At 40.4% G+C, this 26,002-nt stretch overlaps 1 protein-coding gene across 1 annotated transcript in view; it reads right to left on the bottom strand.

Annotated features, from left to right (window-relative positions):
- Nucleotides 1–8,714, bottom strand: part of PHACTR2 (phosphatase and actin regulator 2) — a 146,627-nt gene extending 137,913 nt beyond the window's left edge. Inside the window, exon 1 of the mRNA XM_067542355.1 lies at nt 8,580–8,714. Coding sequence (XP_067398456.1) covers nt 8,580–8,592 — 13 coding nt within the window. The 5' untranslated portion in view covers nt 8,593–8,714. The remainder of the gene's footprint in view (nt 1–8,579) is intronic.
- Between the last annotated feature and the right edge of the window lie 17,288 nt (nt 8,715–26,002).

The raw sequence follows: 26,002 nt of genomic DNA, 5'->3' as shown, positions 1-26,002 counted from the left end.
ATATTAAATAATAAAAGCAGAAACAAAGAAAAGAGGCAGGAGGAAAAGGGAGAGTATACAATAAAGCCAACTACATTCAAAGCAGCCAAGACAGACAAATGCAAATAAACATGATACATAGAACTATTAGGTATCCAGCAAAGTTCACATGGCATACTGAATAGCATTCACACAGTCTTTATGCATTAGCAGACATTTTTCATTTAAAGTTAAGGCACCAATTCAGCAAAGCACTTAAGCACATGACTAACACTAAGCATGTGATTAAGTGGTTTTCTGAATTGGGCTCTAAATGAGTAAAAGCCAACACTGGAGCAACAACGGCATTCCTCGGGTTTGATATAATCAAATATTTTCATTTCTTCAAATCTCAAAGTTGGTTTCCACACAAGAAATTATAGCCAAACACCATCTGAAACCATTTCCTGTGAGGAAGTTACACAAGGCTTGTGAGTAAGTGGTAGATTTGAGCTAGAACATATCCAAATTGTGCCTTTGTTTACGATGGAAGGACTAGCTGCTGCCATGTTTGTGTCTGAACTGGACTGTGCAAAGACTCTCAAACTTTCCATAGTGCAGACATCTGGCATATTATGGTCGTGGTCCTAAAGAACCTGCCGGTTTTACCTTTTAACTAGAGATGGTTATCTCTATCTATCCTATTATCTAGCCCTTCTACTTCCTGTGACCTGCTGGCATTCCCATCCTACTCAAAATAAAGTCTACATGCAATGTCAAACTTATCCCCTTCCTTCGGTTTGACTTTGCTGGGCATGCAGATAATTAAAAAGATGATGACTCACAGCTTAAGCATTCTCTCCAAGCCTGGCTGTTTTTAAGGTTTCCTGCAGAACCTGCCTTTCTTTGCCCCTAGTTCCCTCTCATGCTCCTTTCTTATATCCTGATAAGTTACCAAATCACAGCTGCCCCGACAAGTCAGCAGAAGTGACTCAGCAGTTTTATGCAGGGTTCTAACTCCTGCTCAGATGGTGGATCAATAGAATATCCCTGCATTCTTATATTATATTCTTATTTGCAACTGCAATTTTGCTTTAAGAAAAAAGGGTCATAATATATGAAAGTAGAGTTAAAAAGAACAAACCCATTTACAAATCAAAAAATTCTTGTGTAAAATTTCAACCAATCCATTTTTACACCCCACACCATGCCCAGGCAAGTAACACCATGATCATCAAACTTTCCTAAAAGATTCACAGCTAGAGACAATGAACAATGACAAAAACAACTATAAGTGGGAGTCTTACTATCAGCTACTTCCTCTTTGGTCACATGATTTTGCTTTCTCTCCTGTGGCTAACTTCCTACCTCCACAATTTCCTGCCTTAAAATGTCCCAGAGGCTACTTTTCATATATTCCCCGGTGCCATTTACTTGTTCAGTTAAAATGCTATGCTCCAACTTCAATGATTCTGTGATTGCTAGAAATTTAAAGGGAACAATACATGTTTTTGCTGTTCCCATTCATAACTCCAAACACCACACAAAAGGGAAGTAGTGATCATTATACAAAAAACAACAACCAGGCAGTTACCGTCACCTGCCATCTTGGGACATTTTACTTCGTATTTCCATCTGGTTTTGTGGCTATCCTCTTCCAGCTATATCATGTCTGTACATTTCTTGTCAGAAAATGAAATAAGAGCCTTTCTGAGATCACCACTTACAGCACACCACCTCTTCATATCAGCCAGAGCTGATGGTTCCTGTAGCTTTTGATTCTGTGCTGCAGATACGAGAGCAGTAGCTTGAGATACAATACTGTGGGCTCATATCAACACAGTGCTGCCACCTCCCGCTTGCGAGCCACTAGTTCTTTAATAGAATGCATGGGTGTGGAGTGGAATGAGTTACTTTCTGGTGCATTTTCTCACTGTCCCTTAAAACCAATTAAGGGAAGGAGCAGGTGTAGTCATTAGATCTCAGCATGACCAAAATTACTTGACAATTGAGTCTCGACCTTAGATAGCTTTATCGGGAATGGGCACACTTTCCAAAGATAACTGAGATGGTTGCTGGGATAGGAATCAAGATCTCCTGTCCAGGTCTCTGGGGACACCGTTGTAATCCACTTCAGGAAGGTTTAGTAAAGAGGCAGAGGGGTCAGAGCACTGGACTGAGTCTCAAGAGAGATGAGCTCTATTCCAAGGTCTACCACTAACCTGGTGGGTGACTTCAGGCAAGTCACATCACCTCTCTTTCCCCTCCCAGCTTCTGGATGAAATCTTGGCCCCAGCGAAATCAACGTCAAAACATTCAGTGACTTCAGTGAAACGAGAGTTTCACCTGTTATCAATCTTGTTCTAGAGGTAGACTGTCTCTTACACTGTGGGTATGTCTATACTGATGGCAGCAAAGTCGCCACCGTCAGATTGATCTTTCTGGATCGATTAAGCGGTCAGTGTAGACCCACTCAATCGATCAGGAAGTCGACGCTGATACACCACCCCCTCAAGTGGCATTGGAAACATTGGAAGTGGCTTACCATGGCAATATGTGCTTCTCAAACTCCTGTTTTTAATCACCTGAAGCCACAAAGTTACGTGTCTGGGAGCCATTTCAACAATGGAGAGTGGCCCCATGGTTATTTTGAAAGATGCAGCATATATTACCCATTAAGTCTTATAATACTTGTTTTGCATCTGTGCAACTTATTGTACTGTCATTTCAGATTACATGGACCAAGAATCCTTTTTGTTTTAAAGCAGAATGCTGGAAGAAGTGATACCATTCCCAAAGAAGTTTAATCCTCCCAGATGCTTTTCCAATGTGATTGTTTCATGTACATTCTGTTACATCTTCTGGGTAAAGGGCTATATAAACCACATGTATTATTCCAATCAAAATACAGTAAATGAAAGATTTAATTTTCTTGCAGACAGCGATTCAACTATGGGAGCTGCTTTCACCAAGAACCTTAAGTGCAAACAGCTCCTCATGATGTATTTTGGTACAAATTAAAATACACAGAATGTACTAAGGCTGATCATTGCTTTGCATGTTACTGTCTACTTACTATCTCTCTTTCAATCTACAGGTCACTGAATATGAACCCAATAGTCACCTGGCCATATCAGAGTTGTCGGAAGGATGTAGCATTGATTTTGTTGCTGGACTTTAAAGTGGTCATAGAATTTTATTGGATGGCAAGACCTTAGCTACACTACAGTTGTAACAAATCCATTGTCTCAAGTGCAACATGAAAGCTAGTCATCCACACCATGCATTCAGTACAAATCTCAACGTTAGTAAGGCTTTTGATACTGTCTCACTTGACCTTCTGAAACAAACTAGAGAAATTTAGCCTAGATGAACCTAGTACAACTGGTTGGAAAACTGTACTCAAAGAATAGTTTATCAACAGATCAGTCAAGCTTACAGGGCATATCATATCAAGGCCCCACAGAGGTCTGTCTGGGGTACAGTTCTGTTCAATATTTTCATAAATTATTTTAATAATGGCATAGCGTTATAAAGTTTGTGGATGATACCAAGATGGGAGGGGTCACAAGCACTTTGGGGGACAGGACTAGAAATCAAAATGATCTTGACAAACTGGACAACTAATCTGATAATAAATAGGATGACATTCAATTAGGATAAATGCAAAGTACTATACTTAGAAAGGAATAATCAATTGCACAAATACAAAACAGCATACTCTAGGAAGGAGTACTGCAAAAAAGGATCTGGGGGGTATACTAGATCACAAACTAAATATGAGTCAACAATATAATATTGTTGTAAAAAATTTTTTGACATATTGGCAGGAGTGTAATAAGTAATTCTTCCATTCTACTTAGCACTGATAAGGCCTCAGCTGGCGTACCGTGTCCAGTTCTGGGTGCCACATTTCAGAAAAGATGTGGACAAACTGGAGAAAGTCCTGAGGAGAACAACAGAAATGATTAAAAGTCTAGAAAACATAACCTAGGAGGAAAAATTGAAAAATGGGATTTGTTGAGCCTGGAGAAGGGAAGACTGAGGGGGCACAGGAGAACAGTCTTCAAGTATGTAAAAGTTTGTTATAAAGAGGAGGTGATAAATTGTTCTCTTAACCACTGAGGATAGGACAAGAGGAGGTGATAAATTGTTCTCTTAACCACTGAGGATAGGACAAGAAGTTAAATTGTAACAAGGGAGATTTAGGTTAAACATTAGGAAAAACTTTCTAGCCATAAGGATAGATAAGCAGTGCAACAAAGACAGTTTGTGGAATCACCGTCCTTGGAGGTTTTTAAGAGCAGGTTGGATAACCACCTGTCAGGGATGGTCTAGATAACATTTAGCCCTGCCTCAGTGCATGGGACTGAACTAGATGAACTATCAAGGTCCCTCCAAGTTCTACATTTCTATGATTCCGTGGTTCCAATTTGAAGCACAGATAGACCTTAACCAGGATAAAACCTTGGAGATCCAAGACTCCCAACACCTGTATGACAGGTAAGTATTATTCTAATATTACAAATTGGTAAACTGAACCACAGAAAGACTGAAAAAAGGCACTTGCTAAGTAAGCTGGCAAATTCAGGAACATAATATTCTGAGCTCCATTGCTTTAACCACTTCAATACACATCTTCCTTAAATCTTAAATAAAAAGTACACTATTATGTTAACATACAACATCCTATATTTTATGTAGAAACATTGCCTGAGTTTGAGGCATTTAGTTAATACTAAGCTTAAAAATAATAAAGTATCATCTTGAGATTTTGGAAAATAAATTAGCAAATGCACCAAAAACAAAATGAATTATGTTTGGCAAATCTCTACTCAACTCTCAGCCTTCCTCTTACATGAACGGTATATTGGAAAAACCGATTAATATTCATGCTTTAAACCAAGTCTGCAATGCTCTATTTCAGGATTTTCATAAGCAGTCGTTAAAGATCGCTATTCTATAAGAACAGTAATATGTTTACTGCTGATGAAATATTGAATCTCAAGTTCAGTTAGACAGTCCACCGAGACAGTATGGCATTCACTGTACAGGTCTTACATTTCCATTAAAAGAGACAATTTAATGCAAGTCACGGCCCTCACCTGGAGCTACCCACACAGTTGCACAATGCAGTCACTCATCCCATTATAAATACTCCAAGAACTTTCCACATTTCTGGCTAAAATGGCAGCCAACGGTCTAATGCAAGTGAGAATGTTGCTTGAGTGCTTGTCTGCTTTGCTGTATGCTTCCTAACCGGGGACAATGTAACCTTTTAATACCTGTGGGGGAAGGGGTTGGGCATATTTTTAAAGGAAGTCCAAGAATCACTGTGATAATGTATGTTTCCTCAGTCTCTCTCCTTCTGCTAACACAAGGCTTCTGCTGTTTTTATAACCTCCCCATTAGTCTCCTGTCAGTTTTTTCTCTGTAAGTCTTCCATCTTTTTATTTCTTTAAAATGTGCTTTATTGCCACCATTCCTGACCCCAGTCACCGAGCAAGCAACACAGGCGCCATGATGACTGTACAGTTCACATGTCCTGGGACTAGCTGCGGGAAGGGAGAAGGGAGATAGCTATTATTTAGTCTTTTCAAACATATGCACTGGTAGCTGTAATTCAAAAGAAAACTCCACCAAATGCCTTCAGCTATAACAACTACAGAAATAACAACTATTGCCAAAACAGGTGCCAAACGTTGCTAGAACTACCCTTACACTCTACACACTATTTAATGAATATTTTATAGTTATTCCAGGAAAGGCTTTTAAAAGAATACAGAAGACAACAATTATGCAGAGCTGTCTCACTAACTGAGAGAGCAAGAATGTAAGCTCTAAAATCAAATCGAAAGATGGACACTTTTCACAAGAGCATTGTTTCTTAAATCTACAACATAGGATGGACTGAACCAGCAAAAAGTGCATACAGTTGACCCAAAGGCAACAGTGACCATATTCAAAACCAGATTTGCCCAGCAAATTATTCTGGTGTCGGCACACAGTTTGACTGATAAATTACAGAGCTACATATCTGTTATGCAGAGCAGCAGTTGGAGTTCTGCCTAACAATTATCTGTAGTCTGACTCGGAAAGTGTATTTGGCAGAAGGATGAATTTGATAACAAAGGCCTGATTCACTGACATTGATAACCAGATTGTTATTTCTAGCACTCAATGGTTAAAACCAGCAGCTGTGCATAAGACTCTATAATTCTATAATGCCAGAAATAGCATCTACTCAGGAAGAATTCAGGCAGGTATCCAATGTGTATATATCATTATCTTGTTTACATTTAAAATGAGAACCTACCAAAGTACAAGTTAATTAGGCATTCTGGTTTACAGATATTTTAGACCTTGCAGTTGTATCAGTAGATATACTCTGAAGTTAAATATGAATTCTCCGATAATAGTTGAAGTGGGTTTTCAAAAGGGCACCCAAATCCCATTCAAACCCAGTGAGCATTGTGTACACAACTCACCTTAAGCTCCTTTGAAAGCTATTATACATTGAAATGTCCAAGCAGACACATATTCCTGGAAAAGGTCCCTAGTGAAAGGAATGGACACACTTCACGAGTGTAACTGTAGCTCATTTAGGACTCAGTTCTGCACAACCCAAGACAATGAGAGTTTTGCTATTGACTGCAATAGTAGCAGAATGAAGGTCTTACCCATTACAGTGAGGCCCTTCACAATATTTGATTTGATTTTTTTAACTAATTCTTAATTCATCATTCACAGGTGCAATCGTACATTTTACCTATCTGTCTACATTTCTGAAATAGAGAGATTACGTTTTCTGGGATTACTGAACAGATCAGCATTATGGGACATCCTGACACTGGCTGATTAAAGTTATACAGAGAGCAATGTCCTATTTATTTTTTAATTCCAAAATACTGCTGATTGCAAAGCAATGAGGAATCAGAACTTGAAACCTTCCCAAGGCAAAAAGGAAACAATACGGGAAAAAGTGTTTCTATGGTTTTCAGATATTAGCCTTTCTCCCTCCTCCCCCAAAATGGCCTTTAAAATAAGTATGACTCATTCTAGAAAAGGCTGTTATAGAAGGATTAAAGTGATAGCTCTGTCAGGATTTCAATAGTATTAATTGTTGATGGTGGAGAGTTTAAATCCAGGAGGAATTAGCAGTTTGTGGTATCTCTCGCCTACAGACATTCTATACCATAATAAGGGAATCCTTTCACCTGACTGGAAAACTGCCTAGTCTGCCTAGTCATGGAATGTCAAGTGTGTCCCCCTGTCTTTTATTCCAGATCTATTGGGTATACTTAAAAGATAGCCAACATAGTGAGTGAAAAGACTGCCCCCAATTCTCTCATCTAGTTTGTTTAATAAAAAATTAATGTTAAACTTGAACCACATTAGTTTAGGAATACACTTGTACTGTAACTGACCATATGTTGTCAGTGGGACTAACACTTTAATCTCTGGTAGTACTTTTTGTTTATCTTAAGAACAGGATTTAACAGAAATCAAAGCAGCAAGTTTTTCTAACCTGTTTATCCACAAAAATCAAGCAAGGTACCTCAGGGATGAATTTGGTCACTGCAGCTTAAAGGCACATACAAAAGTACACTCTTATTATAAAAATAAAATATCGTGTTACCTTTGTAGTATCTTCTTTCCAATGTACAATATAACAGTGTGTATATACACAATATATAGTGAATCATCTTTTTAAATGCTGAGAAAACCAAATGATTTAAACCAGTTTCAATGGACAATGAATCCACAGCAAATTCTGTACCTTACTTTATTTTGTGCTGGTAGCAATAAAACAATGAGCAACAGATATGTCAAGAAGCCTTGCAGTTCAAGTAATATGTGAAACATTCATCACAAAGAGTTGTCTTTTTGCACTGATGCATATAACCTTCAAAAAGTGAAATGCAAATAGTCTATTTCCCGGAATAAGCAAAGCTATTATTGTGTTTACCTTCTTAGAAACCCTGAGATGCATTATTTGGCATTAAAATGCATGCTCTAAAAGATTAAACATCAAAGGAAAGAGAAAAAAGGTGCAAATATATTCAATGTTTTATATTCTAATTGGTTACAGAGCAAGTGTTTTTATGTAAAAGAAAAAACATCTTAAAATAATAAATACATGTGATGTGTATAAACGTTAATGCTCTTTCAGTTTGTTCTGTTAATTACCTATGCACATCTTTTGCCATCTGTCAGATATCTTTCTAGTTAATTGTATGCATTTAACTAGTCCACACTTCCTGCAGTCAGATGCTGAAATAATACTGAAGTCCTTAAAAGATGTCCACACTTCCTGCAGACAGTTTCTGAAATAATACTTCTTGCAGAACGATTCTGAAATAAAACTGAAGTCCTTAAAAGATGAATTTTCAATTACACTTTATATTCATATTTCTAAGAACCCCAAACTTCAACGTACTATTGCAGGGTTAAATAAGTGTGTCACATTTTACACAACAGAAATCCAGTTCAATAAAGATAACAGTTTTAATAGCAGAACTGCTAATAGCAGAATAGCAAACATCCTGCAGCAAAAAAGACAGGATACAAATGAACCCTGTAGATCAGCTAAGAATTAAGATCCGTTTTCTTTCACTTACCAGCATTATCCATTTTTTCTGCACCCCCCAGCACTGAAGAAGCAGAGTTCTATAGAAAAGCAGCTGATGCTGCTCTCTTTCTCTCTAATGAAGCTCACTGCCCTTCTCCTGATTATTAGACCTTGCTGGCAGTCAGAGTATACTTCATGCACTGACTGCAGTAGACACCATCAGGAAATTTATATCTCCAAGGATGACAAACAGCCATTAGCTCTATTATAGGCTGATTAAGACTGTGTGAGCCTATCAAGTGGATACTTGAATCCCCCCAGAATTTTCACCTCTCCTTGGGAGAAAACAAAAAACCTGCAACTATGTAATACTGAATACACATTTTTGAAAAGCAGAAGAAATGTTGTTTTAATGAGGAAGTGTTTAAAAGGTGGGGAGGCAAAACTCTAAAGGAAAAGATGTAGATAACAGACTGGAATGAGCCTACATTATAAATGGCAAAAGTTTTGATGGGGTGGAGGAAGAAGGCAGCTTTTTTCTAAGGTTTTGAGCTTTGAGAAAATGCATTGCTGAAAGAGGTTACATTTGCTGCAGTCATTAACTACACTGGCTATGTGTTAAATCCTACAAGTTCTAGGTCTGATGTTCCATATTGTTTACCAGAAATGCATTTACAGCTGTATCAATATGCATATGCAGACAAGCCACTCATCCATTTGAGGCATTAATTATTATACTAATGTTTGCAGGCTAAAAGTAATTAAATGACCAGATCCTATTGGTCAAGGGCAAAACTGTAATTGGATGTCAGCAGAATCGGGCCCAACAAAACAACTGACTGACATATGTAGAAATGAAAAGCCAATTGCAGACATTTCTGTTAGACTTTCCATACCATCTGAGTTTCTGATGCCTAAGATTTTTCCATGATAAACATAAAATAATTTCAATGGAATGAGATTTTTAAACATTTTCATTTTCTATATTTTCAGAAGTTCTCTTCGTACAACTATGTTCAATCAAAGATATCTCTTCCACCATCTGGGGCTGAATGGATTCAGTATAGGGATAAGATTCAGGGGACTGGATTCTATTCCTAGCTCTTCCACTGACCTGCTGTGTTTACCTCAGTTTCCTCATTTGTAAGAGGGAGATAATCCTACTTACTCACTTTTGTGAAGTTCACTGAAGTCCTATATAAAAAGATATTGCTACCTAGTAATGAACCTATATAAATGTCACACAGTATTGTTTTTTCTGCTATTTTCTCTTTCATTTAAATAATTCTGTATACTACCATAATTCTCAGTAGTGTTGTAAAGAAAAAGGAATGTTTTCATATCTTTTACGAATATAAGATTCTGATCACTCACCATCAGTGAGTGTATTATAGGAGCAGCAATATACATCTCTGCAATTACTCCCCTCCCTCCCAACTCCTCTCCCCCATTTTTAAATAAAAGATGCTTAGAGCCCTGATCTATTTGCAGTGATTAGGAAGGAGAGAGAGAACCAATTGCTGAGAGTGACTGTCATCAGCAAAAATGGAGAGTATGTAGGGCATATTGGTTATATTCTGTACTGCAGAAAGGAAAAACTTGGAGGACTAAGGAGAGCCAAAAGATTACAAATATGTCTCACTTTATATTAAAGTTCTATTTATAAATTGTTTATAAAGAGCTGATAAATGACAAATAGATGACATAAGCATGTTGCAGTAGTATGTATGATAGAGGGTTACTAACACATCATTTCCAGTTATATATTGTTATAAACCATGGTAATAAGCAACCTATTCACCTGCTGGACTATAATAATCACTAACATATGATTAACTTATCGACTATTTATATAAAGTGTGTCTCTCCTCTTCTAGGTTAAAACTGTAAAAGATCTTCTAGAAAAGAGAAAAGACAAGTCACAGAACCAGAGAAGGTACATATGTTGATTAGTATATGCACACGCTGCTACATGTTATTTCTTAATGGAAGCCCGTGAGCAGATGTAACTATTATATTACAGCATCAGCGCGACATCTCACTTATGGGTTTGGCTGCCAAAGCTACTAAGATTTACCCATCAATTTTAACTTTAATTTTCTACTTACATCTCAATCGTCGGTTGAAAAGTGGTATTTTCTTAAAATGTTCCCAAATTTTGAAATCTCAGAATTGTGAAATTTGAAAAGCTTTCAGCCTGCTCTATTGAATTTCATTCCTGTTTCACCTTTATTTTAAAACAAACAAATAAATAAAAATAATAATTTGTAATTAGAGATAGAATAAATCCACTTTTTTTTCCATTCAACCAAATAACAAATAGTACTACACAGGTATGACAAACATTGAATCCAAACTCTTGCGGTCCATGAGGCCACACTACAGTGTTAAGATCTGGCCAGTAAATAGAGCTGCTTAATCCAGTGGTGATCTGCACATGCTGTCTTTAGTATGAGAAAAAGCCACAAAAGCATTAAATGGGATGCAGTGATTTTTTTCAGAATATTCTCAGCTACTCAGTTTAATATGAACTTGCTTATTCTGCTCTTCTTTAACATGGCTGATGAAAAGCATTATATAAGTGCCAGATATAATCATTTAGTATGGGTCTAACACTGTGCCCATTGAAATAGACAGCAAAGCTCTCACTGATTTCAATCAGGGCACGATCAGGCCCTAAATTTAATACTGTGAATTATCCCATTGTAATCATTGAGAGGCAGGATGGGTCCAGTGGAGACCTGGACTCACATCCCTGCTCCACTACAGAGTCCCTGTGCAATCTCAGGCAAATCCCTCAGCCTCTATGTGCCTCAGTTCCCCATCTATGAAATCGGTATAATAACACTCCTTATGTTGCAGGGGTATTTGAGGATAAATACATTAAAGATTGTGAAGTGCACAGGAACTACGGTGATGGGGCCATCTGGGTACCCAAGATAGACAGAGAGTCAAAGCGATGATTTATGATTGTAAACACTATAGTCTGTGGTAACTATTTGCAGAATAGGACCCTAAGTCTCAAACCTACAATGCAGGTGGGCTGCTGCACCTATGTGGAGACCCAGTAAAGTCAAGTGGGCCTAGTTCACCCATTGCAGGATTGGGAACTAAGTGAGTAAATAGAAAGAAGGGGGTAAATAAACACCACAGCTCCCACTCAAAGTAAGGATTGAATAATTGAACCCAAATAATCAATCACAGCTTCGGCAAGTGTATCCAATAATGAAAAATAAGCCTAAATACACATTTAGACCATGTAAACAATGGCTCAGTGTAAATGTATCATTATAAAGGATTTGATTTTTTAAAAATGATTTCTGGTAAAGTACAGCACTTCCTTTCACTGTTTCGGTTTCCTCCCAAGCAGAGGCCACAATGCAAGTGTCTCTGGGAGAAGCTGTGTTTGTTTTTAGATGCTGTGGGTTTTTTAGCCGGCCTCAAAGTTCTAAATATATAATTTCAAGTAATTCTTTAAAGCCTCTCTCAATTCCCAGGATAGTTTCTGTGATCGTATGGGAATTGTGGTATTGCATAAAATATATTCATTCTAGTGACTTTTCCTTCCCTTCCCTGCCTGAGATGGCATGATTCCATAGATAAAAGGTTGAAAACACAGGAATGAGGGATAAAACAGCCTTCCTGTGTCATCACCTTTGGGTAAATCGCCTCCTGTGCCTCACTTTCTCTGCCTGTAAAATGAGGTTAGCCACTTATCTCAGAATGGTATTTTGAGTCTCAATTAACGTTTATAAATCACATTGAGATCCTTGAATGGCAATATCTATATAAATGCAATGTTGTTGTTAATATTATTTCCCTTATCTTCCTCTGTATTCAAAAGGCCTTAAATGTATGAAAGCCATTCCTCTTGGGTTCATTCTTGCAAGGTGCTGGTCACTCTGGCTCAATCCAGTGAAATACTTAAGCAAGTGTTTAACCGGACGAGCAGGAGTAGCCCTGATGGGTAAAGCTAACCCCATGCTTAAGTGCTTCACTGGATCAGGCATGAGAGCTCAGCGCTTGGCAGGATCAAACCCCTAGTGCATAGCTTTCCCTTAAACCTCTGCAACAGCTGCCCACATGAGAAGGGAAGCAGGCTCTGCAGGGCTGCTATTTCCCACCTTATGCTGGTGGCAGGCTCCAGTGGCAAGACAACCATGTGCTGGTCTTTGCCTGGGCCTAAGCCATGAATCAGCCGGAAATGATTATTTATATAATGCTGTAAGCACACGGGATGCTTTACAGTACATAATGTGCTAAACAGAGAACAGAGTCCTTGCAAGGAAGATCATTTAATCTAAAAGCATAAACCAGTACATAGGGCCTGATTCTGCTCTCTCATTGGAGGACCAGGAGTAACGCCACTGAAGTCAACAGATTTAAAATGATGGAAAAATGCCATGAGAGGAAAACTGAACCCATATAGCAATGTGTGGTGTTTGTAGGTGGGGAGCTTCACAGAACAGAAGGATTTTCAGAGGAACAGGAAGGGGCTTGGCATATGTTCAGACTGGGGGACTGTCAAAACGGAGAAGGTGACATGAAAGATGGCGTGAAGACAGTGGGGGTGGAAAACAAAGCCATAAGGAGAGGTCAAGAAAAAACGCTTGAGTGTAGCATGAGGAAAGATGCAGCAGGTGATAAGCAAAGATGTAGGCAAGAATAACATCTTTAAACTCAGTGTTATTTAAGTAAGCTCTAAATTAATTCTGAATGATGACTTTTAGTAAACTCCGATCTAGAAACGAATAGGAGAGGTGCTCACTTTTCACCTCGGGCATATGTTGTGGTATACAGGCATACTAACTGCCCCAGAAGCAAACCCACAATTGCACCGGAAAGAATTGTGAAGCTTCGGGACAAGCAGAATAGGACTCTTGAAAACATCTCTTTTTCTTCTTCTCTTTTTAGAAAATAATGTTCTGCTATTGTGTCAGGTAACTCTGTGCACACTTGCATACTTAGTGCTGTGAAACTTTAGTGCATGCACCCAGGAAGATGATGTAAAAACAACTTAGTCGCAGTCTAAACTGCGGAAATTTAGCAAAAAACCTTCCACTAGCACTACCACCAGGTGAGATGCATTGGTGAGAGCCAGAGAGCTGAAACGGTATGTCTACACTGCAATTAAAAAGCTGTGGCTGCCCCATGCCAGCAGGCTCAGGCTCGCAGGGATCGGACTGAGGGGCTGTTTAACTGCAGTGTTGACAGGGGCTCAGGCTGCAGCCTGAGCTCTGGGACTCTCCCACTTCACAGGTCCTAGAGCACGGGCCCGAACATATCTACATTGCAATTAAACAGCCCCTTAGCTCGAGCCCTGTGAGCCTGAGTCAGCTGGCCTGGCCAGCCGGAGGTCTTTAATTTCAGTGTAGAGATGGTGACTTCCGACATTTCTACTACTGTGTCATATAAACCTGTTCAGAGTATTTGTGGGTTATTGGCAAGTGAGCTGCCTCCAGAGCACATTTAAATCTATTCGGAGCAAGGTTTAATTGACACAGTGGTAAAAAATGCCAGAAGCCCTGTCTACACTAAGATTAATCTTTTTAAGTATCCAGCCATTACTGACAACGGAACATACCACACAGAGCAATGGATTGAGAAAGCCCATGTTGCTGTCGGGTTCACACAATACTGTCTGTCACTAGAGGCCTAGCCCTGAAAGTCCTTTATTTATGTAACTCCCACAGACTGAAGTGGGAGCTCTGCACATGGAGGACTTGCATGATGACTGAGCCCTTAGCTAGCAACTATCACAGGCTTCCCTCACAAATTTGACATTGACTTTAAAGTATTTTTCTTGAAGAAATGAAGTTGTTCTCCATTTCAGATTGTTATGAGTATCCGGAGTCACTTATGTTAAACCTTTATGAAAAGAGAAGAGACAAACATCTTGAAAAAGTGAATGGCCATTGAGAAAATAGGGCTGGGTCATGGCCAAACAAAAAAAAGTTAGTTATATGGTACTGCTTCTCTTTTTAACACAAAAAGGTTATGTGGCCAATAAGAAAGACAACAAGACCCTGGATAGCTCTAATGTATGTCTGGCTCTTCAGTTCCTCATTATACAAACACAATATATCATTTACATGTCTAGCACATCAAAATAGGTAATATTATACTAAAAAATAATATGCTTGCTCCTGCCTTGTCCTAAAGATAGATTTAAACCTTACAAACAAGTGCATTAAAACATATGATATTACCAATGAAAAGAGATGAGCCTGAAACAAAACCTTGCAATCTTTGAACGTTCAGACATTTTTCACCAGTTGCGTCTGGCCACGTACATTTATATAAAACAGGCCAAACCAAAACCCTGGATCCAAACTTCATGAAATTTTGGATCTGGATTTGTATCAGAAATATCTGGCCCTGTTGAGCTGTGACTGGTATACTGGCACTTCAGCACCAGTATCCGATGAGCAGTCTGACAGATAAGGATAGCTAGTACAAACAAAAAAAGTGTCAGCTTTTAGAAAAGTGTTTTAAATATATAAAGTAATCATATCTTTAAAGTTATAAGGGAGAAAACCCCAGATAGTGAAGGGCTCTTTAATCTAGCAGAGAAAATGGTTACAAGAACCAACAGCTGGAACTGAAGCCAAACTCATTCGAATTAGAAATGACATACACATTTTTAACAATGAGGCGATTAACTACAGGAACAAACTACTGAGGCATGTGGCAGGAGCCTCCATCCCTGGAAGTCTTCAGATCATGATTGGAGCCTTTTCTGGAAGATATGCTGTAGCCAAACACAGAGTTATTCTTCACAGTTACAAGTTACTGGGCTCAGTACAGGGGCAACTGTGTGAAATTGATGGTAAAAGAGGAAAATTTACCTTAATGTGAGGCATAAAACAAAGTAAACAGTAGTGGGAAAAAATATATAGCGCTAACAGTGGAATTACCTAGTAGTAGAGGAAAACAAAGGGGAGACAAATTAATTTTGTCCTGAGCACTCAGGGTGCAATCCTCACCCCATTGACTTCAGCGAGGCCAGTCTTTCACTTTTGGATTTAAAATATACATGAGAGTGGGTGTTAGGGTTGGGGAAATGTACAAGGGGAATGAGTTTTTATTTGGGTTAAATGGGAGAGTGAGAAGGAAGATGACACAGAAAAGAAGGAGACATTTGAGGTGTTTGTTGGCAATCTTTCTCAATCCTGCCCTGTTGTAATGAGACTGTTGAAAGAAGAGGGATCCTGATAATTACTGTGTGTAAGTCTATCTCCATCCTAAGGAAAACAGTGGAACAATTATTAACAGAAAATCCATTGCTACAGTTCTGGAGGATAACAAAACCATGAGCAGTAGGCAGTATGAGGTTAGCTATATAGTAACATTCCAGGATTGTCACTCTGAAGCTTAGAATGTCTGTTGAGTCAGTGTGAAGCAACAGAAACAATTACAAGCATGGCTCAGAGCACTTTTCATTCAGAATATCACCAGGTTCAATCATCATTGGGATTCACAATGTTATGATCCAGTTTTGATTTTATGAATTACAGCTGTGCAACAGCCCAGGCTTTCAGCTACAGTAAGGCATGTTAGACCATCGTGGTATCAGACGTAAATCAACCAGTCACCATATTACCCTACAGCTAATTTGCATGCAACATTTTCATTGGTTGTACAAGGAAGACCATACAGATGGTAGATTACTTGACCTGACTGCCACACCCAGGCAACAGCAAGGGCTTTCAGCGACTAGTAAAATATAAATCCTGACAGACAAACTTGATCGATTTTTTAGTATTTACTGACTTTACTCATGAGATGGGAAAGTGAGTAAACAGCATATTAAAGATGTTTTACAGGCAATACTAATATGGGAGAACTGAAGATGTAAATCTTCCCCCAGCCTGTTGCCCCACTGTCACTCTCCCTGCATCCCAACAGTTGTCCTCTTTGCTGGATGGTGCTGGCTTTTGTTTTCTCCACTGTGCATTAAAAGGTGAAATGCATCAGTAATGGATCATTACAAAATTACTGGATAACCATTATATGCTATTGTATGTCCTGATATCTGAGCACAGCAGAGTGGAGGAGCCAAACCATAGCTTGAAAAGGGACACTATCCAATGCTATTATTCCCAATCCTTTTAAAAGACTTTTATTTGTAGTGCTTCAACCCAATTACTGTTACTGAACAGACAGATAGTCGTCCCGATTAGGGATGGGAGAGACACACTTCATCAGTTCAGGTGCGGGATTACTACTGTGTCAGCCCATGGGCATCTATAAAACTGCAGTCATTGCTCCTCCAAACCATTTGGGCTGAGTGTCAGGTCACAGGAATGGCATAGTTTGTGATTAAGCCCATCACCCTTAGGCATGTTGGCCTATGAAGCATCAACAGGAAGACCCCTTTAGAAAACACAGGGGATGCGAGGCCCCTTGTATAGCTACTTCACCTGCTGTCTCTTGCAGCAGCACCAGGTTGCTTAAGAATGTAGGAACTACCATACTAGATCAGCACAAGGTCTCCAGCAATAGCCAGTACCAACTGCCTCAGAGGAAAGTAGGCAATTATAGGATAACCCTTCCCCAGCGAATGTTTCCTCCTAGCCCTCAGTAGTCGGAGGTTGGCTTAACCACTAAAACATGAGTTTATATCTCTTCCCAAACACTTGTGCATGAGGGGAGGGTGGGAAGGGAAAGAGTACTGTTATAACCCTGGATATTCTTCTAAGTCATCTAAGTGTGTAATCCTTACTTTGAATCCTGCTAAGCTCTTGACCCCAATGATATCCTGTGGCAATAGGAGGAGTAGAGAGCCTTGTACGCCTGGATAAATTTCACCCCGTGTGTAAATATTTCTAAAGCTATCAGAAAAACAGTGCTCAAACGCCTCTAAAGATAATTAAACTAAGCAAGGGCATGTTTTAACTTCTACAGTGATATATATTTGCAGTTAAAGGGCAACAGTCTGCAGCATTTAGCTATTTTTATCATAGTTCTCTAGTTGATATCTTTGCCAGGATTTCCTCCAAAATGTATCAGGGCAAACTTGCAGCCAAACCGATATGAGCAAAGCACATTAAACCAATTGGCATGTTGGTGAGGTGCCATAAAGAGGTGTGAGACTAACATGCATCAAAAGGAACCTGCCTCTGCAGAGATAGCAGGCGAGGCAAAAGCTTTATAGTCCAATCTTTAGTCATATTACCATGGGCTGTAATTGTATTGGATCCTACAAGTTAAGCAGGGTCAGGTCTGGTCACTATAATGGAAGAGAGACCAAAGAAATCCTAGTTACTGGAGAAAGTGATGATTCAGTAGTTGGTAGTTGTCACATTGAGTTAATGCTGAACCATTACTCCAGCATAATTTTAGGAGGGACTGTGGTGTTAGAGGTGCCACATAATTGCTTTTGTTGCAAGTATATAAAATAATGAACAACAACAAACTGGAAATCGAGTGCTATATTATTTTAAGCCCTTAGTACTGATGTAACTGCATGAACAAATATATATATTATAAAAGAGCTGGTGCCATTTCTTTTCCTCTCTAGGTTCTTTCCCTCTCTCAGTATTACATAATACCTTATTTATTGTAACATTCCTTTCACCTGGGCATCCATTCCCAGCTCATCATGTAAAGCGATCTATTCCTGTTGTGAAAAACAAGTCATTGCTATATTCTTGGAGTTATAATCAGACATAAAAAGATACTGAAGTGATATTTGTACAGCATTGTTCTCTTTCTTTCCCCTTCACAATAGCACCCACTTGCAGTTGCACACCAAATAAGCACTGCAATCTAGGATGCTGTAATTTTCTTTCAAACACAGGTTTTTATATTAAGGCACCAACAAAGGTGGGGGAGGGAAAGTGATACAGCCTTCTTCATTTATTTCTAAGAATAACCTTCCGCAGGAGCAAACTGCTCAACATTTGCTTTAAGAGCATATTTAGACATCCAGGGAGGGATGTCCTCTTGAGCTAATATCAAAAGGCTCATTAAAACTGTTCTGAAAAGCTGTTAGGCTTTTTTATAAGACTGTTGACCTTTTCTTTACATCATATGGCAGTGAGAAACTTAATCTACTCAGCTTCAATGAGGGTGTGAATGACATTAGAGGGCCCCTTTCAAAATAAGTATTAAAATGTTCTTTCCCTGCATTACTAATAATGCTTGAATTATTAAAACATAATGCATTTGAAATAGCTAATTTACTTTTTCACCACTTAAACCATTTGTGGTTTTTTGTGTTTTGGGGTTTTTTTGAATATCATTTAGCACAGAGAGTAAAATTAGGCTGGGGAGTTTTCACTTTTTTTATGCACAGATTCACTTTCTGGTTTTAATGCACTAACATAATGGCTCTTAACTTTTCCCATACTAGGACTCCCCCTCCGATTGAGCAATATGGAAAGGGCAATCTAGTTGCAACCCCCTGAAGCTGCCCCTCCTGTCCCTCCTCCCAGGAGAACTCATGTGCTAGCACATAGTTCTGTTTGTGTTTCTATCACAACAAAGCTTTTCATTAAAATTTGAAATGTTTTATGTTTCTATACATACTTCTAGAGCTTTTATTGGGCACCCATTACACAATTTTTATTTAAAAATAAACTAAACCCTAAATGGTGGGCCTCAACAAATTTCACCTGGAACTGTGAGATGGTTCCTATGTATGTTCCTATTAGATGCAAACCAGTCAAGCATACATGAGAGCATCAGTCAATATGAAACTATACGAATATTTCAATAGATCAGAATTTTGTTCCTAACTCCACATCTCTCCATCTAAAGACAAGTGTACAAACAGTTACTCTCACAATCATTTCTCACCATGAAAAAGCCTACAGGATGTGGCTCTGGGGGCGGCGGAGGAAATCATAGAATCATAGAGTTGGAAGGGACCTCAGGAGGTCATCTAGTCCAACCCCCTGCTCAAAGCAGGACTAACCTCAGCTATATCATCCCAACCAGGGCTTTGTCAAGCCTCAGCTTAAAAACCTGTAAGGATGGAGATTCCACCACCTCCCTAGGTAACCCATTCCAATGCTTCACCACCCTCCTAGTAAAAAACTTTTTCCTAATGTCCAACCTAGACCTCCCCCTGCAACTTGAGACCGTTGCTCCTTGTTCTGTCATCTGCCACCACCGAGAACAGCCTAGCCCCATCCTCCCTGGAACCCCCTTTCAGGTAGTTAAAAGCTGCTATCAAATCCCCCCTCACTCTTCTCTTTTGCAGACTAAACAAGCCCAGTTCCCTCAGCCTCTCCTCATAAGTCCTGTGCTCCAGCCCCCTAATCATTTTGGTTGCCCTCCGCTGCACTCTCTCCAAATTGTCCACATCTTTTTTGTAGTGGGGGGCCCAAAACTGGACACAGTATTCTAAATGCAGCCTCACCAATGCCGAATAGAGGGGAATAATCACTTCCCGTGACCTGCTGGCAATGCCCCTCCTAATGCAGCCCAATATTCCATTAGCCTTCTTGACAACCAGGGCACACTGCTGACTCATATCCAGCTTTTTATCCACCGTTACCCCCAGGTCCTTTTCTGCAGAGCTGCTGCCCAGCTCGTCGGTCCCCAGTCTATAGCTGTGCATGGGATTCTTCCTTCCTAAGTGGAGGACTCTGCACTTGTCCTTGTTGAACCTCATTAGATTTCTTTTGGCCCAATCCTCCAGTTTGTTTAGGTCACTCTGTATCCTATCCCTACCCTCCAGGGTATCTACCACTCCCCCCAGCTTAGTGTCGTCCGCAAACTTGCTGAGGGTGCAATCTACCCCATCCTCCAGATCATTAATAAAGATGTTGAACAAAAACGGCCCCAGGACAGACCCCTGGGGAACTCCACTTGTGACCGGTTGCCAGCTAGACATGGAGCCATTGATCACTACACATTGAGCCCTATGCTCTAGCCAGTTCTCTATCCATTTTATAGTCCATTCATCCAACCCATACTTCTTTAACTTGCTGATAAGAATACTGTGCGAGACAGTATCAAAAGCTTTGCTAAAGTCAAGGTATATCACATCCACCGCCTTCCCTACATCCACAGAGCCAGTCACCTCATCATAGAAAGCAATCAGGTTGGTCAGGCATGACTTTCCCTTGGTGAATCCGTGTTGACTGTTCCTGATCACCTTCCTCTCCTCCAAGTGCCTTAAAATGGATTCCTTAAGGACCCGCTCCATGATTTTTCCAGGGATTGAGGTGAGGCTGACCGGTCTGTAGTTCCCTGGATCCTCTTTCCTCCCTTTTTTGAAGATGGGCACTATATTTGCTTTTTTCCAGTCCTCAGGGACCTCCCCCTGTTGCCACGAGCTTTCAAAGATAATAGCCAATGGCTCTGAAATCACCTCAGCCAACTCCCTCAGCACTCTCGGGTGCATTGCATCCGGCCCCATGGACTTGTGTATGTCCAATCCTTCTAAATAGTCTTGGACCCGTTCCTTCAGCACTGTGGGATGTTTGCCTCCTTCCCATTCTGTGCCACCCAGTACAGCAGTCTGGGAGCTGATCTTGTCTGTGAAGACAGAGGCAAAAAAGGCATTGAGTACCTCAGCTTTCTCCACATCCTCCGTCACTAGGTCGCCCCCTCGTTCTTTAAGGGGCCCACTCTTTCCCGAATCTTCCTCTTGTTGGCAACATGCCTGTAGAAACCCTTCTTGTTCCCCTTCACGTCCCTTGCTAGCTGCAACTCCAATTGCGCTTTGGCCTTCCTGATTTCATTCCTGCACGTTCGAGCAGTGTTTATATAATCCTCCCTAGTCACCTGACCAAGCTTCCACTTCTTGTAAGCTTCTTTTTTGCGTTTAAGTTCGCCAAGGACATCTTTGTTAAGCCAAGCTGGACGCCTACCATATTTGCTATTCTTTCCGCACATCGGGATGGTTTGCTCTTGTGCCCTCAATAAGGTCTCTTTAAAAAACAGCCAGCTCTCTTGGGTTCCTTTCCCCTCATATTAGCCTCCCAGGGAATCCTGCTCATCAGTTCCCTGAGGGAGTCAAAGTCCGCTTTTCTGAAGTCCATGGTCCATATCCTGCTGCTCTCCTTCCTTCCTTTCGTCAGGATCCTGAACTCGACCATCTCATGGTCACTGCTGCCTAGGTTGCCACCCACTTCTACTTCCCCTACCAAATCTTCCCTGTTTGTGAGCAGCAGGTCAAGAAAAGCACAGCCCCTAGTTGGTTGCTCCAGCACTTGCACCAGGAAATTGTCTGCAACACTCTCCAAAAACTTCCTGGATTGTTTGTGCTCTGCTGTATTGCTCTCCCAGCAGATGTCAGGGTGATTGAAGTCTCCCATGAGAATCAGGCCCTGTGAACTGGAAACTTTCCCTAGTTGAGCAAAGAAAGCCTCATCCACCTCATCCTCCTGGTCTGGTGGTCTGTAACAGACACCCACCAGAAATCTCCACTAAGAACCCCTTGTTGATATTCCTTGCAGTGCTCTGTCAGAAAGCCAGGGTTTGCAAAATAGACTGCAGAATTCCCTCAACCAGGTGTATACTCCAGGGTCCATGAGAGGGCAGGGCCATACATGCAGAGGCTCTGCCCCTTCCTCCATCTCCTCTGTGCCCCCCCAGCTGTGTATTCCATTGGTGCTGAGCTACCAGCCATACACCCACCCCTCACTGCTTGCCCCCAGGACCCCTTTCTGTGGTGCTCTATGGAAAAGACAACAAAAGCTCAAGTCATTACCTTTTCTGCTTAGGCTTCCCAGGGTTGGGGGGGATGAGGGAGGGGAAGATTTACACGCCCTTCCACTCACTACTTAGCCTCATGATCCACCCAGTCTCCAATCCATCCAATTGATCCCAGAGATGCAGCAATCCCTCCGTGGTGTCTAGATGAAGGATGGGGCTGTTATGGAGACAGCGAACTCCCTGTTTTCCATATGGTAAGGGGGCAATCAATGTGCAGAGAGTCCCCTTCATGTGTGGCTCTAGGGGGAAGGTAGGGGATGATCCAGGCCAGATGTGACTGCTCATCTGAGTAAGGGTTGCAGGACTGGATCCTATATAAACTACACATTTATTCACTGTTCCAAGAAGAAAACACTTATACAAATCCCAAAATTCAGTCAGTGAAATGATGATAATACATTTTATAGCAGGAACAGATTACTTTTTGCCTACTCCTAAAAATATAACTTTAACCTAAAACAACTGCCATTTTTAAATTATCTGGAAACAGGAAGCAATGTCGGAGACCTGCTTATGCTAGTATCTTCACCTGTCTAGCAGGAGAAATGAATTTATTGCTTAATTAGAAATCCTTTCCTGGCCATTAAATTTACATTTCAATTAATTCAATTTCTTGAATCTGTCTTGATACAGATCTAGAAAGGCATAACACACACACAAAGCCCTGGAACAGGATTTGTTCTTAGATTAGCCAGGTTTGTCCTAAGATCTAAGTGGGAGTCTTCTCTTCTTTCCAGTCATAGTTACTGGCAAATCTTTTTCGACTGCGGTAATGCCTAGGGGTCCAGTCCTAGATCAGGACTCCGTTGTGCTGGACACTGCGCGCACACATAACCGAGACAAACCCTGCCCTGAAGATCTTGCAATCTAAGCATAAGTCCAGAGACAACAGGTGGATCCACAGTCAGCCAGGGGGAGAACAAGGTAACAGCAAGGTGATGATGATGCGCAATGATAAGCAGCACTCACTGTACTGCGCAGCCATTGTCTGGAACTTTGTAGGTATCAAGGAAGAAGTCCATTTTAAGAAGGACAATGTGGTGGCTTTGCAGTTTTTCATGGGGAATGTCTTAAATGCTGCAAATGCTTAACTCCATGAGTCACTTCACACAGGCAAGCAGTCCCATTGTCCTCAGTGCTCCCATTCATATCAGGAAAGCTCCTCACATCGGTGATTACAGGATTGGGCCCTAAGTGAAGAACTATTCAGAGATGTCCGTGGGCCTGCTCAGCAGACATTAAAATGCTAGAGTTAAAGAAAGATCAAATGTAATAGGCAAGCCTGGAATCTGCAAAGACCTGTCAGGCAGGCTATCATGCTGTCCTGCCGCTCACGAGAACTCTTACATGCTTCTATTTCCAGATCAGACAGAAAATCAGTTTGGAAGAATTAACCTAAAATTAGACATTCAAATTATTTAATTCCTTAGAGCAACATTGGGCCATGCTGTGTCTGAATCTAAAAATGGGCTGGATGTTATAATCATTAGAAACAGTGAAATTATCCATGCTAACAGAAGGAAAAATTCAGCCATAAATTCACAGGGAAGGAAGGAATTTCACCAATCCTTCTTCCCCGCCTCCAACACACAGAACAAACAGAGAAGCTAGATCCTCTTGTGCAGTAAGGTGACTTTCCACAAAACTGCCCTCAAACATCGCGTGTGTAGTATTCTCATGTGGCATAGATGCACTGTAGATACTCCTATGCTGCTACCACACACTTCCTGTAGCTGGTGTGAAGGAGGTGAAGTTGGGGCTTCCCCAACTGCTGAAATGACTCTATATGGGCAGTTGGCAACTGGTATATGTTAGCATATTGACTTTGTTGTTGCTATATTTTTTCTCCATCAAAACCTGGCTAGCTATAGCTACTGTGACTGATTTTTTTTCATGTTTATCCCATTAACTAAGCATGTCTATTTAGGAGGTAGTTACATTAATGGGAGTTTACTGAGTAGGGTGAATTATATCATTTATTTGCTGTTTTTTCTAATAATTGATGCACTGCAAGGGTTTTCACAATCTGGCTAATTACTTCTCCTCCAATAACTGGACACTGTGATAACATCTCTACACTCTCTCCATTTATCTTCTCAGAGAAGTTTAGATAATGATAATGAAATTGAGCAATTTTTTTAGTAATAGTGATTTTTAATGCTTCATTTTGGAAAAGACCAAGATACAGTATGAAGTTATTCTATAACAAAAAACTCTTTTTTTCTTTTTAATCATACTCTAAATTTCACTCTGTAACAAAATCTCTTCTCCCTCACAAACCAACACTCACATATGCAAACACTATTTATTTCAGCTTTTGAACTGAATTTGATCCTTATGTGACCCATTTAAAAAAAAATCACTTGTTGTAATTCTTTTTTTTTTTTTTTTTGGTAAGAAAAATATCCTCAAACAAAACAATGTGTGATTTTTGTCTGCATTTCTAACAAGGCCCTTGTGCTTAGGAATGGGTGAATCAGAAATATGAAGTTTATATGGCCCTACATATCACTGAAATTAATTCTCATTCATCAGTCCCTCATGTCCAAATGCATCAGACTAAGCTCTGTGGGGCAGCAACTCAGTTTTGTTCTGTGTGTGTACAGTGCCTAGCACAATGGGGTCTGGGTCCATGACTGGGGTTCCCACACACTACTACAATTCAGATCATAAATAAGAATAAATCACAAAAGGAAGTGTTTTTTTTGTTTTTTACTCTACTCATAAGATGCTATGAATCTATACAGCGAAAGGAAAGCCCTCTGCTTTCTCCTCTCATGATCACTGAATCACATTTGATGCTATAGGTACTGATCAGAAGTCATCACCATACAGAAGGAGCTGTGTAGTCTGTGCGTATTTAGTTACAGGCCCAGTCCAATTCCTAAAGTGGACAGGTATCTGCATCACAGAACTACTATTCCAGCTGGCACTGAGACTCTTGTTGACAGACAGGCCACGGAATAAATAGGCTGGGAAACTGACACTGTCCTTTCTGCTCTAGAAGTGCACTACTCAAAATGGTGTTGAGGTAACTTTATGTGGCAATGTGTGGAAGCCACGAATGCATTTGTTCTTCAGTTAGAAGACTTCTGTCTTCAAGTCCCACAGTATGGGCCTGATCCAAAGTCTGCTGAACCCAGTAGGAATTTTCCCATTGGCCTCAATGGACTTTGAATCAGGCCTGTATTCAAGGAAAAGAGAAATGAAAATGGTTTCTTTCTTGTTAAAATTATTTTGAAAATTTTTTTGCTGGAAAGCTAGCAGGGGGAACAATACATATTCTAACGTACCATTAAAACAGAGTCCTCTGTGCATGTTTCTTAATTTAGCTTACAAAATTTATTCCGGAATGCAGTTCAAAGTAGTTCAAGATCAAGAGTGCTTTACATTACAATAAGAAAAAGGATAAATTAGAGACTAATCAATTGAGCTCTGTCATCAGTATACACAAATGTATGTGTATCCAAACTCTGAGTATGTCACAAGGTCTGTGCTCATAAACCTGCTGCTTTAGCTGAGAAACAAAGCACTTTGTGTAGATGATGGAAACCCTGGTTCTAATAACAGCAGACTTCTTCCCCGATTGTAGGAAGGCGCAGTGGCCTTCCTCTGAGCCTGGGCCCGCGGAAGGGCCACAGGCACCCAATCAGATTCTAGACCCGCCGGCAGCCCAGTCTGCCCGGCAACCAGGCAGCTTGGCCCCGATAGGTCCTGCCGGGTGGCCAACCCGGCAGCAGGGGGGCGGAGCCTTAGGAAGGACAGCAGCCATAAAAAGCAGGCCCTGCAGATCAGAAA

Source organism: Emydura macquarii, unplaced genomic scaffold (assembly GCF_026122565.2).
Source record: "Emydura macquarii macquarii isolate MOO-44397 ecotype Brisbane River unplaced genomic scaffold, CSIRO-AGI_Emac_v2 contig_705, whole genome shotgun sequence".
NCBI lineage: Eukaryota > Metazoa > Chordata > Testudines > Chelidae > Emydura > Emydura macquarii.
This window is presented reverse-complemented; position numbering and strand designations above follow the sequence as displayed.